Consider the following 13000-nt stretch of genomic DNA (forward strand, 5'->3'; position numbering starts at 1 on the left):
GGTTATCACCTGATCACATCGCTGATTGACAACGCTGATTTATATTGCGCATTGAATAGTAACAATATAGGAAATTTTGTGATTATATTTTCAACAACCATTCAAATAAATGTTAATAATTTGATAATTAATGTGATATATTTTTTACTAATATTATAATTATTACTAATATTAATATTATTATATGAATATAGGTGAATGACCTTAAGTCATCATACTACTCTAGTATTAAGCGAAGGGGCTAGCTTCGTAGTATATAAGGATTGCTTCTTTTAGTAATTGACTAGCTCTTTAGATAGAATAGAATATTGACATTCAGAACCTACTGCCGTAGGTGCTACGTCATCTGTATCCTCCTTATCAAGATTATAGGGAGCTGTTGTGAGATAATAACGACAAACTAAAGCGAGCTGCAACTCTGAAAGTCAATAAAAAACCTGGCTGCGGCTCGAAGCAATACACTATCTGCTTCCACATACTAACCATCTCACACAAGAATAAATCAGTCAAAAGAGGAATTGTTTCTCATAGCAAAGAAACTTTCAATTTCTTTGTTTAGAGTTTATAAACTCCTTAGGGGATTGTTAATTTTTAATATTAAAAGGCCTATTATTTAATAGTATATTGTGGTTATATACTTAGCATTTATTACTAGCTTTTTGAAGGACAATATTAGATAAATAATCTTCTTATGGATTTTCTAATAGTTTATCTATAAAATTTACAAAGTATAAGAGAAGAAACCTACTTCTACTATAACAAAAATAAATGTTAAGGCCGTTCTGTTACAAATCTAACATTTCAAGCCCTCTGTCCCTTCTCATTAAGGATCAAGCACATCTACTAGGTATGCCTACCAATTCCAGGTTTTGCCATATTTTGCCAAAAATTCATCAGGCTGCCCGTCCCTCTTGCCCTCGACGATTTCGACAATCCCAGCGGCACTAGTCTCCGAGCTTTCAGCTCCCTGGTTTATCCTGTTTTGTCTGTCCTTCTCGCCGGTCAAGTTTGTGACAACATACCCCGGACAGAAAGCCCAGACCTTCGCCCCCCAGCTCTTGTAATTCACAGACATGCACACAGTCGCCATGTTCAGTGCCGCCTTGGACATACGATATCCCTCTTCCGTCGCGCCATAATACTGAAAATCGGGGTTTAGCCTCTCAGAAACGGAGCCCAAACATGAGCTAACGTTAATAATCCGAGGGTCCTTTGATTTCTGGAGAAGCGGCACCATAGCTTCAGTCAAGAGAAGGGGACTGACAGAATTGGTGTTAAGAGTCGTGATATAAGCGGAACGGCGATCGATAGCATCTTGAGGGATAACCCCAGCGTTGTTCACGAGTACATCGAGCACACCGAAATCGGCGGTGATCTTGGCCACAGCAGCTGCGATAGATTCGTCCTTTGTGATGTCGAGCTCGATCAGGCTGATCGTCCCCGCCGGTTTGCGAGCTTCAATCTCGGCGAGGGCTTTGCTACCCTTCTCAGCGCTGCGGGCGGCGAGAATGATGTGGTTGTTAGGACTTGTGCTGGCGAGCGCGTAGGTGGTGTCAAAACCAATGCCCGTGTTGGCTCCTACTATTGGGTCAGCGCATATCTAGGCTCAAGATATTCTGGTCCTTCAACAGATAGATTTATTATACTCCTACAGGCAAATAGATCTCACTGACCAGTAACAAGAATTATTCTTTTCGATGCCATAGCGTATTGACGATCAGTGATAAAGTTTGACTCTGTGTGGAGTTGGGATGAGGTCAGTGATAAAGTTTAAGTATTTCGAATTCGATGTCGGTGTAAGTAATAGAACTCATAACGCGGGTGTGAAGAGTACGACTATATGTTAGCAAAAGAAAAGTACCCCTGGCGTGGACTAAATTATCCGTAACGTCATACGTCTCCATACTTTCAATTAATTTGGCAGGTGGTGTTCAAGCTGTCACACTGTTTTCGAAGCGAGGAGGCAATTCCGACATTGGTCTCAAAGTGGCAAAGTCTGGGGCTACGCAATTGTTAGGTTCACAATAATCGCAAGTGCCCGGCCCGGTACGCTAGGTGGAAGTTAGATTTTCGCTCAGTAATGGAGAGCGAGCCCTCCAAGCAATGTAATTTGTTAAGAAACTACTGTTATAAACAAATCGCATCTATCTAGTGTCCGGTCCGATTATACAGTGGTGGAAAGCTGAAGCTGTAGTGATACCTACTTTATCATTAATTCAGCTGCAGGGCTACTAGTAACTCAAACTTAATTATATGGCCAAGTCAAAGAAGATCCTGAATTCTTAAATTTCCTCCGGGCTTAAGTAAAAACCGATTATTCGAGCGGTTCTTTTGTCTGATTAGGAGATATACTAGAGTTACTAGAGTGAAGTTTATATTTGTGGAGAGTTATTAGTAATTTTCCTCCGGGCTTAAGGTTAAGTAAAGACCGATTATCCGAGCAGGGCAGCTTTTTCGCCTAATTAGCAGACATACCGAAGCGAAGTTTACATCCATACAGTAAAACTTAGCTATAGTCAAGTCGCTCTCAAGAACTCACCTGTCCGGAAGCACTATATTGTTTCACTAACTCCGCTGATAGGTTCCAAATATGTGGAATCACCTGTGACGGCCTTTGCCAAGCAGGGTGTCCAAATGGTGACTGTAAGTACTAGTGGACTCTTAATCCGTCGAGGAACTTACTTACCCTTTACCCAGGCCGACTTGAATTCGAAGTTTTCAGTCGCAGAGGCGCTCAAAGGCGCACACTCCGACTTCCTTGTAACAAATTACTGGGAGACCGCCACCCCAGGCGTCGAGCGATCCCAAGGCACCACCGTCGCAGACGCAGCTAAAGTAACCTGCATTTCTCATCTCATCTATTCATCTCTGCTAAATGCCAGCAAGGCTACTAATGGTAGATTGAAGGAAGTCAAGCACTTTGATGAAAAGGCCGATATCGAGGAGCACATTCGTGCCAGCCGTGTTCCTTGTTCGTTCTTCCTTCCAGGATACTTCATGGCCAACTATACCTTCATGATCCACAAAGAGGGAGATGGCTCCTACGTGCTTGCCTCTTCTGTGAGCTGAAACTCAAAGTTTTCTTTGATTGATGCTGCTCAGGATACAGGTAAGCGAAGCCCGTTGACCATGAAAGACGGCAAGCATCATACCAACCACTCGTATAGGCAAGTGGGTGAAAGCTATAATTAAAAACCGCGAGAAGCTTCTAGAAAAGCGTATCTTGACTACAAGCGACTTCTATACATCTGAGCAAATCGTCACCGAGTCGGTTTTTGTTTTGAGGGCTTATCAGTGGTCTTATCGACATGTCTCTCGTTCTCTGTCAGGGAAGAAAAGACGATTAGATATCAAATCATTTTCAACTCTGAAGTGAATTGAGTGTAGAAATTAAATCATGTAGGTAGGTAGGTATGGAAAGATATATCGTAGGTTTTGGAACTACCTAGTATGAAATCTCAGCGCTTTGAGTAATGCGGTGCGGTGTCTCATCGGCTGTTCGGGAAAAGGATTAGTCATCCAAAAGATATTTTCTGTGAATCGATTCAGAACGCATCTACCTTCTACTAGACAATAAAAAAAACTGACTGGTCATTCATTGACGTTGCTATATCTTATGCTCAAACTTATTAATATACATACCTACACAGCTTAGAATCTCATTCTTAATCATATAAGAAACATAGTCCAATAAGGAGTGGCATTCCTTAATGAATATAACCCATTCACATTTATCCCTTTGCGCGCTTTGTGCTGTTTTGAGAGTTTTTTGCGGTTTGCGCTTTTTGTGCGGAGGCTCGCCACCTTGACAACAGTCATACAAACTTACTATACAATACCGTGGGATATCTAGTTCCTTCGAATTTGGAATAAAGTTTCTACAATCTTGACTTTTAGTAGAAGTCGCTTTCCACAAAACTTATAAGGTTAAGTAAGTATGGCTTTAAAAGAAGACATGACGTCCACGACCTGTCCGACAACAACAAACAACAATATCAATTCTGGTGAGAAGATGGAGAATATCTCAACTCAAAATTCAGTATTGATCACAACATCCTATCTATTATCAAATCTTCATTGTCCCTCGTGTGTTTCAAATATTCAAAAGTCCCTTTACGCATTAAGTCCTCGGCCAAAAGATGTTACTCCATCTCTCATGTCTTCATGGGTGACTGTCCAACACGATAAAAGTCTATCAACTAAAGTTATTCGGAAGGCGTTGCAATCTGCTGGATTCGAAGTGTGCGATGTTACGTCTGAGGAGTACGGTAGTCTTGCAAGATCGCATATACAACATGACACCGATACAGGTTACCTAGACCAAGTGCTTCAAAAATGGTCAGCTACCAGAAGACCCCGAAGACAATTTTCATCGTCATACTTTGATTCGAACTATGAACGGCACTTGGAGAATTGTGAAATTTGTCGCCAGGACGCCACGGGAGCGAATCAACAAAATGTTTCAAAGAATTTGGGACAATCAAGTATACTTTCAGAGCCGCCATATAATAATACAAGTGATGGTAGGAACGATGGTACCACAGAAAGTTCCGGCAAAAGAATGGAACCTTTGGTAGTCGTTGATTCCATCGATTCAGTTCCTCAGACATTTCGAGCATCGTTGGCTATTGGTGGTATGACATGTGCTGCTTGCGCCAATAACATCGTGATAGGACTAAAGAAGAAGTCCTGGGTGAGGGATGTTGTTGTTAATCTCATCTCGAATAGCGTTACAGTTGACTACGCCGATGAGAAATACACATGTCAAATAGTTGAAGAGATAGAGGATCTTGGCTATGATGCGGCCTTGGATAGTGTTATCAATTTGAAACCCGAGCCTCAAAAACAAAAAGTGACGAAGACGGTTGAGATCATGGTAAATGGCATGTATTGTGATCATTGCCCTCCTCGAATCAACAACAGTCTGATCAGTTTTGGCGATCTCATTATCCTGGACAGAGCCTTGAGTTTAGAGAACCCAATACTAAAAATAACTTACGCCCCATCGGCACCTACTTTCACAATCAGGCAGATTCTTTCCAAAATCTCCAACGTCGAAGAAGGATTTGTACCGACAATATATCATCCACCGACTATCGAAGAGCGGTCTCAAATCATCCACAAAAGGGAGCAACAAAGAATATTACTTCGAGTTATCGTCACTTTTATCATCGCCATACCAACCCTACTTATCGGTATCATTTTCATGAGTGTGGTACCGCCATCCAATACAATCCGACGGTATTTTATGCAACCTCTTAGAGCCGGCGTCGATCGTGCGCAATGGTCTCTCCTCGTCATGGCTACGCCGGTATACTTTCTTTGTGCCGATGTCTTCCATAGAAGAGCTCTGAAGGAAATACGATCGTTATGGAGACCTGGCAGCACGACACCAATTCTTCAAAGATTCTATCGTTTCGGAAGCATGAATATGCTCATGTCACTAGGTACTACGATTGCCTACGTATCATCTGTGGCTCAATTAATCGCCGCTGCATCTCATCCGACTGCTATGGTGGATGATAGCTCTTTCTATTTTGATTCAGTTGTCTTCTTGACCTTGTTTTTACTCGTTGGCCGTCTTATTGAAGCTTATAGCAAGTCAAGGACTGATGACGCTGTGACTATGTTAAGGAAGCTACGGCCTACAGAAGCACTTTTAATTGTCCCGAATTCATCAAACGAACCGGACGGGGATTTCCTTGTTCCATATTCTGATGAACATTCAGGAACCTCCTCAGGTGAACAAAGTTCTATCAGAAGCGTCGACGTTGATTTACTTGAGTTTGGTGATACTATCAAGGTTTTACATGGTGGTTCTCCAGCATGTGACGGAAAAGTTATCAAGGGAGAGACTAAGTTCGATGAATCGAGTTTGACCGGAGAGGCAAAGTTGGTCAAGAAAAGTGCGGGAGATGAAGTGTTTTCTGGAACAGTCAACAAGGAATCCCCAGTAACAGTCAAGATTACTGGAGTCGCTGGATCTTCAATGCTCGATCAAATCGTCATGGCAGTTCGTGAGGGACAAACTAAAAGAGCACCCATGGAACGAATTGCAGATACTCTGACCGGTTACTTTGTACCTGTCATTACCCTTATTGCCATACTTACTTTCATTGTTTGGCTATCTCTTGGACTTTCAGGAGTCTTGCCAGACGATTATCGTGGCTCTAGGGGTTGGGCTGTTTGGTCTCTTCAATTTGCTATAGCTGTTTTTGTTGTTGCATGCCCTTGTGGTCTAGCACTAGCCGCTCCTACTGCACTATTCGTTGGTGGCGGTCTTGCAGCACATCATGGCATTCTAGTAAAGGGTGGTGGCGAGGCATTTGAGAAAGCTAGTAAGCTCGATTGTGTGGTATTCGATAAAACAGGCACCTTGACTCTAGGAGGCGAGCCAACCGTCACAAACTTTGAATTTGTCTCAGACAACGAAAACAATCTGATTGTCTCAAGCGGCCAGAGTAGCTCAAACATTCAGATTGTTCAAGGCGATGAGAACCTCACAAACAATGACATTATCTCAGGTAATCTGATTGTCCCAACGAACAACAAAGAACAAGATCTTTTAAATTTGATCAAGATCGCCGAAGAAAATAGTAGCCATACCGTGGCCAAAGCCATTGTCTCATTCTGTGTCAACAACTCAAAGCCATCCTTCAAAACCTTCACAGACATCGAAGAAATGCCGGGTCACGGCATGAGAGCTAGCTTTAGTAGCGGGAAAATGCTAATTGGGAACGAATCGCTTATGACACAATATGGAGTCAAGATTGCCCCTGTTCAACAATCTCGCTTCGATGTATGGAAACAGCAAGGCAAATCGGTAGCACTAGTAGCTTATTCTACGTTGAATGAGCCCTACAAACTTACGGCCATATTTTCAATCTCTGATCCTATTCGTCCAGAGGCTATTTCTATTATCTCAGCCCTGAAAGCACGTGGTACGGCTGTCTGGATGCTTTCCGGCGATAATCAAACTACGGCCAATGCTATTGGTCAACAGGTTGGAATTCCCTCGACCAATATCATAGCCGGAGTTCTCCCTTCCGAAAAAGCAAACCAGATCTCCTATCTTCAAAAGTCTCTCCCTCCTAAGAAAAATTCATCCTCCAAAAGAGCACTCGTAGCAATGGTCGGCGACGGCATCAACGATTCTCCTGCGCTAACCACTGCCGACGTAGGAATCGCTATAGGTTCTGGTTCTGATATTGCTATCTCCTCTGCTGAATTCGTATTAGTTTCTAGCAATCTCCAATCCCTAATTACGTTGTTGGATTTGAGTAAAATGGTCTTTCGAAGGATCAAATTCAACTTTGGTTGGGCTCTGGTTTATAATTTGATAGCGCTGCCGGTAGCAGCAGGTATATTCTATCCAATTGTTACGGGGGGAGGAAAACACGTCAGGTTGGATCCAGTCTGGGCAAGTTTGGCAATGGCAATGAGTAGTATTAGTGTGGTTTTGAGCAGTTTGGCGCTGAGGAGTAGAGTACCGGGACTGGGGTTCAAGGCTAGGAAGATGGAGGAGTGATTTCATAACTTAAATGGCCCTCAGTTGTGAGTAGAACAATGGGAAGCGTGGATATTTCCTGGCATACTACATGCACCCTCTTGAAGTGAACACGCATCAGGTGACAGAAATTTGTTGTAAAGGTCTATGCTGCGATCTAACTTACTATATATACAAAAACTGGCATGGGCAACCATATCAAAACAAACATCCCTCGTGGCGCAATTGGCTAGCGCGTTCGACTGTTACTTGAAGTATTCAAATAGATAAATCGAGAGGTTCGTGGTTCGACCCCACGCGAGGGAGCATTTCTATTTTGCTTTTATTTTGCTCTTCTGTGGTGTTGTGAATCACCAATTCGTTGCTTAAAGAGGTAGCTTTTGGAAGAGGAAACTTTGAGCACAATGACTGACACGTTGGCCCGTGCACTCACATTGGAACAAGCCCGATGTCTTCTTCACATCTTCATTCCCCTTGCTTCCCTTTTGCCCTTCCGTCAAAAGAGATGTGGATGTGGTGGGGTAATACCAAAAACCTTGTGGAGTTATATCTTCTCAAAGTGGATCTGATTGGATAAGAGAAAGCTCCGAGGTGGGTGCTTCATAAAACTTTTTTTGACGTGCATGAAAATTTTGGTTCAGCTGAAGCTCCATGGACTTCTTCTCCCATATCAAATTTTGAGCAAAAAGGAAATGTTTTGAATTTCTTCCCTCCTGAGCATAATGCCAAGTAAGCCAAGCGTCAGTAAAGAAGCTGCTCAAAAATGTCCAAAAAATCCAGAAGGTATGTTGATGAGAGTGGGATTCGAACCCACGCCTATTACTAGACCAGGAGATTGTAAACAATCGTCTGTTAAGAGTTAATCACCTTAACCTGGCGCCTTAGACCAACTCGGCCATCTCACCTATTTCTTGAAAGACTCGGATGGCGTTTCTATATATCAAGCTGTTTTCAAGCGGGGCAGAAGTGTCAGAGGAAGAACTTTCTTCTCCACTTCATACTCAAAGAATGCCCCGCTACATATCTGATTTCAAAATGGGTAAATTCTTCCTTGCTCTTGACTCATAGAGCCCAAGGTGTGTCTTCACAGCAAGAAAGGCAATATAATGATGGAATTTTGTAGTGATTTCTCAATTCATTTGTTCATACAGAAGACCTTGTCCCCTGGAACTTCCTTCCCTTTAGATTGACAAAGCCCGTCTGCTATTCAAAATCGATGTACCCCCACCGTAACGCCTCGCTATTCCTTCCTATACCTTTAAGATATTATGATTCCTATTCTGTCTTTCCCGTAGTCTTTCCATACGCTCCACCTGCCGCTTTCCTCATTTCAAGAGCTCTCTTGTATGGAGGTGCTGTTGGAGGTTGTACAGGATCAAGTGTAATACGATCCTTTGGTAAATGATATGAAGCATCAGCATCATAACCAGATAAATCTCCACATGCCAAAAATGGAGCTATCCATCTTCCTGATTTTCTGGCTTTAGCTTCATCACTAGGAAGTTTAACTTCCCATACTCCATCTTCTCTACGTGTCGTTGTTTTGACTTGATTTTCTGACGATTTGTTGTCTTCGATATTTTGTGAATCGATAGGTGAAACTATTGGCTCTTGACTAACAGCTGTATCGACCATTTTGGCCAGTCTATCCCCAACACCCATAGGATCTTCCATGCTAGCTTTGAATCCCTCTGGCGGTTGGAAATTCAAGCAGACAATGAAAGCTTCTACACTGCTTGCACGGCTTGACCTTGGTTTTGCAACAACCACCCTTTCGAAGAAGATTTTCAATTGTGCAAATAGAAGATCAACATTTCTTCCTCTGAAGATCTTTGCAACAAACTTTCCACCTGGACGGAGGACACAAAGTGCAAGATTTAAAGCGGCGAAAAGTAATTGTGATTGAACATAAATGTCTAGATCATGAAGACCTGTAACATCAGGGGCACCGTCACTGATAACGAGATCCACGGGGTTGGAAGCTTGCTGGGACAAGGATTTCGGATCATAAGAAGAATCGAGAGCACTTAGAAGTAATGGAACGGTTGCGGGATGTGTAATATCTGCTCGAAGTGTTATGATTCCTTGCAAAGGGCTCATGGGTTGTAAATCGATAGCCACAATTTTTACATCTTTCTTAGGTTTCAATTCAGTCTCGTTTGATGGCTGCTTCTCTTCTGTTGAAGATGGGATGTTGATTTCAAGTATGTTTTGTCGCATTCTAGCCTCCTTGTCTTCCCATGCTGCCCGACCGAATTTCTCTCCTTTGATCAAGACTCGGGATAGGACTTGAGACCAACTTCCAGGGGCAGCGCAAAGATCTACGACGCGAGTAACATCGGAGAAGAGGTCGAATTCTAATATTAAGTTAGTCAAGGTACTTTGCGCAATACAACACTGCACAGAGTAATTATATAGTGGGGTTAATGCCTTCATCGAGTTGTAATAATTTGAAAGCACTTCGAGCTCTCCATCCTTGTTCTTTTGCGAGCCTGTAATACGCATCACGCTTATCCTTTGAGGATTTTCCCATCTTGGAAACGGAACGATTATGAATGAACAAAGCTGTGGAGAAGAATTGAAGTTGTCGATGAATGATTGATTTTTACGACAAGGCTGAACCACTAATCTAGCGCGGGGCTGAAAGGCTAGATCGACAGGGGTCTCCAGGAAAAAAAGTTATCGATATGCTTTTCTGAGAGAAACGAGTTGATTTGATGCCACGAGAAAATTCAAGAATATCGACCTCGAGAATTTTCAATACAAAATGGATACTAAGCAGAAGAAACGCTCTCATTCAGAGACCAATGGCTCACAGAAAGCCCCAAAACGTCAAAAGATCCAAAAACAATCCAAGAAACAAAAGAAAGATGCGCCGAAGAAACAAGTTGCGGTAGATTCTTTGCCATGGAATGAAGTAACAATGCCAGATATGTTTGAAGATGCCGAGGGTTTCTATGGATTAGAAGAGGTGGATGATGTCGAGGTAGTGCGGGATGGAGATGTTGTCACATTTGTATGTATATCCTTGGAGGAGGTATGGAAGGATGCTCATTTCTCTTAGGTATCTTCCAAAATACAGCCTAAAAAGGACGACGACGAAGAATTCGAAGGCTTTGGAGACGACAATGAGGATGATAAAACTGTAGAGGCGAATGATAGTCGTGAAGTGAAGCCAATTCTAAAACCCACGGAAGAGAGCACGGAAAATGAAAAACCGGAAGGACAGAAAGAGAATATAGAGAAAAAACCGAAGCCCGAGAAGAAACAGAAGAAGGACAAGCTAGATACGAAAGACCAGGAGGAGAAATCACCAAATAAGAAGGAGAAGAAGCAGAAAAAAGAGAAAGCGCAACAACAGCCAATTGACAAAGATACCGGCCTTAAACAAGATCCTTTGAAGAATGTTTTCGAAGCACTCGAAGAGGATGCTGCAAAAGAAGTTGATGTTTCAAGCTGGGAAGAGCTAGATCTTTCATCAAATACTCTATCCGCATTATCTAAAATGGGCTTCTCGAAGCCAACTCCAATTCAATCAGAGGCTATACCAGAAGTGCTAGCTGGACACGATGTTGTTGGAAAGGCATCTACTGGTTCTGGAAAAACATTGGCCTTTGGAATACCGATAGTGGAAAAGTGGCTTGAGGCATATGGAGAACTCGATGAGGACGAGCTTAAGAAAAACACAAGACCGCCAACTGCATTAATTCTTTCGCCAACAAGAGAATTGGCACATCAATTGACTGAACATATTACAGCTTTATGTAAGGGTATGCCTACAAGTCCGTGGGTAGCTGCTGTCACCGGAGGTCTTTCCGTTCAAAAACAACAACGTCAATTAGCCAAGGCAGATATCATAATTGGTACACCTGGTCGCCTCTGGGAGGTTCTAAGCTCTAGCAATGAATTATCAGCCAGCTTGAAACAGGTTAGGTTCTTGGTTATTGATGAAGCAGATAGACTCTTGACCGATGGTCACTTCAAAGAAGCAGAGGAGATTTTAAATGCTTTGGATCGTACGCACGGTGATGAAGACGACGAAGAGGAAGATACATTACCACCCAGGCAGACTTTAGTTTTCTCGGCAACTTTCCATAAGGGTTTACAACAAAAGCTTGCAGGAAAGGGCAAGCAATCTTTCAAGGATGAAAGTCAATCTATGGAGTATCTTTTGAAGAAGCTCAATTTCAGAGAAGACAAACCCAAATTTGTTGACGTTAACCCAATCTCGCAAATGGCAGCCAATTTGAAAGAGGGTATGGTAGAATGTGGCGGAGAAGAAAAGGTAACATTCCATAAACCACAATTCACATGCACACTACTAACAAATCACAGGATCTCTACCTCTATTCTCTCCTCCTGCACCACCCCAATCAGCGAACCCTCATCTTCACCAACTCCATCCACTCAGTTCGCCGCCTAACCCCCATGCTCCAAACGCTCAACATCCCCGCCCACTCCCTCCACTCCCAAATGATCCAAAAAGCCCGCATGCGCTCCATCGAAAAGTTCTCGCGCACAAACAACACCGGGTCCGTCCTCGTCGCCACCGACGTCGCAGCACGTGGTCTCGATATCGGAGGCGTCCAACTAGTCATCCATTACCATCTCCCCCGCACCGCAGACATGTACGTACATCGATCCGGTCGCACCGCGCGTGCCGCCGCCTCCGGGTCCAGCATCCTCCTCTGCGGCCCCGAGGAAGTCGTCGGAACCCGCAGATTGGTCGCCAAAGTCCATGCCCAAAATGCGCTGAATGGCGAAGGAAAGAAATCGAAATTCTACATCCGCAGTCTAGATATCGATCGCAGAGTCGTCGCGAGACTTAAACCGCGCGTGACGCTCGCGAAGAAAATCGCAGATAGTGCATTGGCGAAGGAAAAGAAAGGTCACGATGACGATTGGGTTAAAAACGCAGCGGAGGAATTGGGCGTCGAGTATGATGAGGAGGAATTTGAAGCGTTGGGCGGAGGGAGAAAGGGCAGGGGAACTGGAAGGCGCTTGAAGGAGAAGGAAGCGAGAGGGATGAGCAAAGCGGAAGTGGGAGCGCTGAGAGCGGAATTGCGAGCGCTGTTGGCGCAGAGAGTTAATGTGGGGGTGAGCGAGAGATACCTGACGAGTGGCACGGTTAATGTTAATGAGTTGTTGAAGGGGGCGAAGGGTGAGTGGTTGGGAGAGGTGGAGGGCATTGGTATGGAGGATGAGTAATAGATGCAGTTTGAGAGGTGTGGTAGCGTGTACTGTATGTAGTATACTGTAGTAAATCGATCTCTTCTTGACGAGGATTATTGGCAATGAATAAATATAAATATTACCACACTACCTACCTACAGAGTATGATCTAACCTTTTTGGTCCTCATTCACTCATTCACTCACTCACTCACCCACTCACTCCATGTACACAATGATTATTTAAATTATGTATTCCTACAAGCCGACTACCGACTCTGACTAACCAGCTAACCTCACTCACTCACTCCATACACTATGCA

General features: G+C 43.4%; 5 protein-coding genes across 5 annotated transcripts; 3 read left to right on the plus strand and 2 right to left on the minus strand.

Annotated features, from left to right (window-relative positions):
- Positions 1–677: 677 nt before the first annotated feature.
- EAF02_001474 (uncharacterized protein) lies at positions 678–1801 on the minus strand. Its single transcript, XM_038897522.1, has 2 exons — positions 1674–1801; positions 678–1578 (listed from the first exon to the last, which is right to left on the minus strand). The coding sequence occupies exons 1-2, from the start codon at positions 1702–1704 to the stop codon at positions 854–856; spliced, it is 756 nt and encodes a 251-aa protein (XP_038762497.1). The 5' UTR covers positions 1705–1801; the 3' UTR covers positions 678–853.
- Positions 1802–2634: 833 nt separating this feature from the next.
- Positions 2635–3376, plus strand: EAF02_001475 (uncharacterized protein; the record flags this gene model as incomplete). The annotated part of the gene is given in 4 exon segments (XM_038897523.1): positions 2635–2643; positions 2698–3060; positions 3079–3109; positions 3168–3376. 4 exon segments carry the CDS (start codon positions 2635–2637, stop codon positions 3374–3376), a joined length of 612 nt encoding a protein of 203 aa, XP_038762498.1.
- A 561-nt stretch (positions 3377–3937) lies between these two features.
- Positions 3938–7528, plus strand: EAF02_001476 (uncharacterized protein; the record flags this gene model as incomplete). The annotated part of the gene is made up of 1 exon (XM_038897524.1): positions 3938–7528. One exon carries the CDS (start codon positions 3938–3940, stop codon positions 7526–7528), a length of 3591 nt encoding a protein of 1196 aa, XP_038762499.1.
- Positions 7529–8782: 1254 nt separating this feature from the next.
- On the minus strand, positions 8783–10040 carry EAF02_001477 (uncharacterized protein; the record flags this gene model as incomplete). The annotated part of the gene is made up of 2 exons (XM_038897525.1): positions 8783–9864; positions 9938–10040. The coding sequence occupies 2 exons, from the start codon at positions 10038–10040 to the stop codon at positions 8783–8785; spliced, it is 1185 nt and encodes a 394-aa protein (XP_038762500.1).
- Positions 10041–10274: 234 nt separating this feature from the next.
- On the plus strand, positions 10275–12715 carry EAF02_001478 (uncharacterized protein; the record flags this gene model as incomplete). Its single annotated transcript, XM_038897526.1, has 3 exons — positions 10275–10523; positions 10572–11792; positions 11843–12715. 3 exons carry the CDS (start codon positions 10275–10277, stop codon positions 12713–12715), a joined length of 2343 nt encoding a protein of 780 aa, XP_038762501.1.
- Between the last annotated feature and the right edge of the window lie 285 nt (positions 12716–13000).

Source organism: Botrytis sinoallii (genome assembly GCF_014898435.1).
Source record: "Botrytis sinoallii strain Bc 23 chromosome Unknown BSIN_002, whole genome shotgun sequence".
NCBI lineage: Eukaryota > Fungi > Ascomycota > Leotiomycetes > Helotiales > Sclerotiniaceae > Botrytis > Botrytis sinoallii.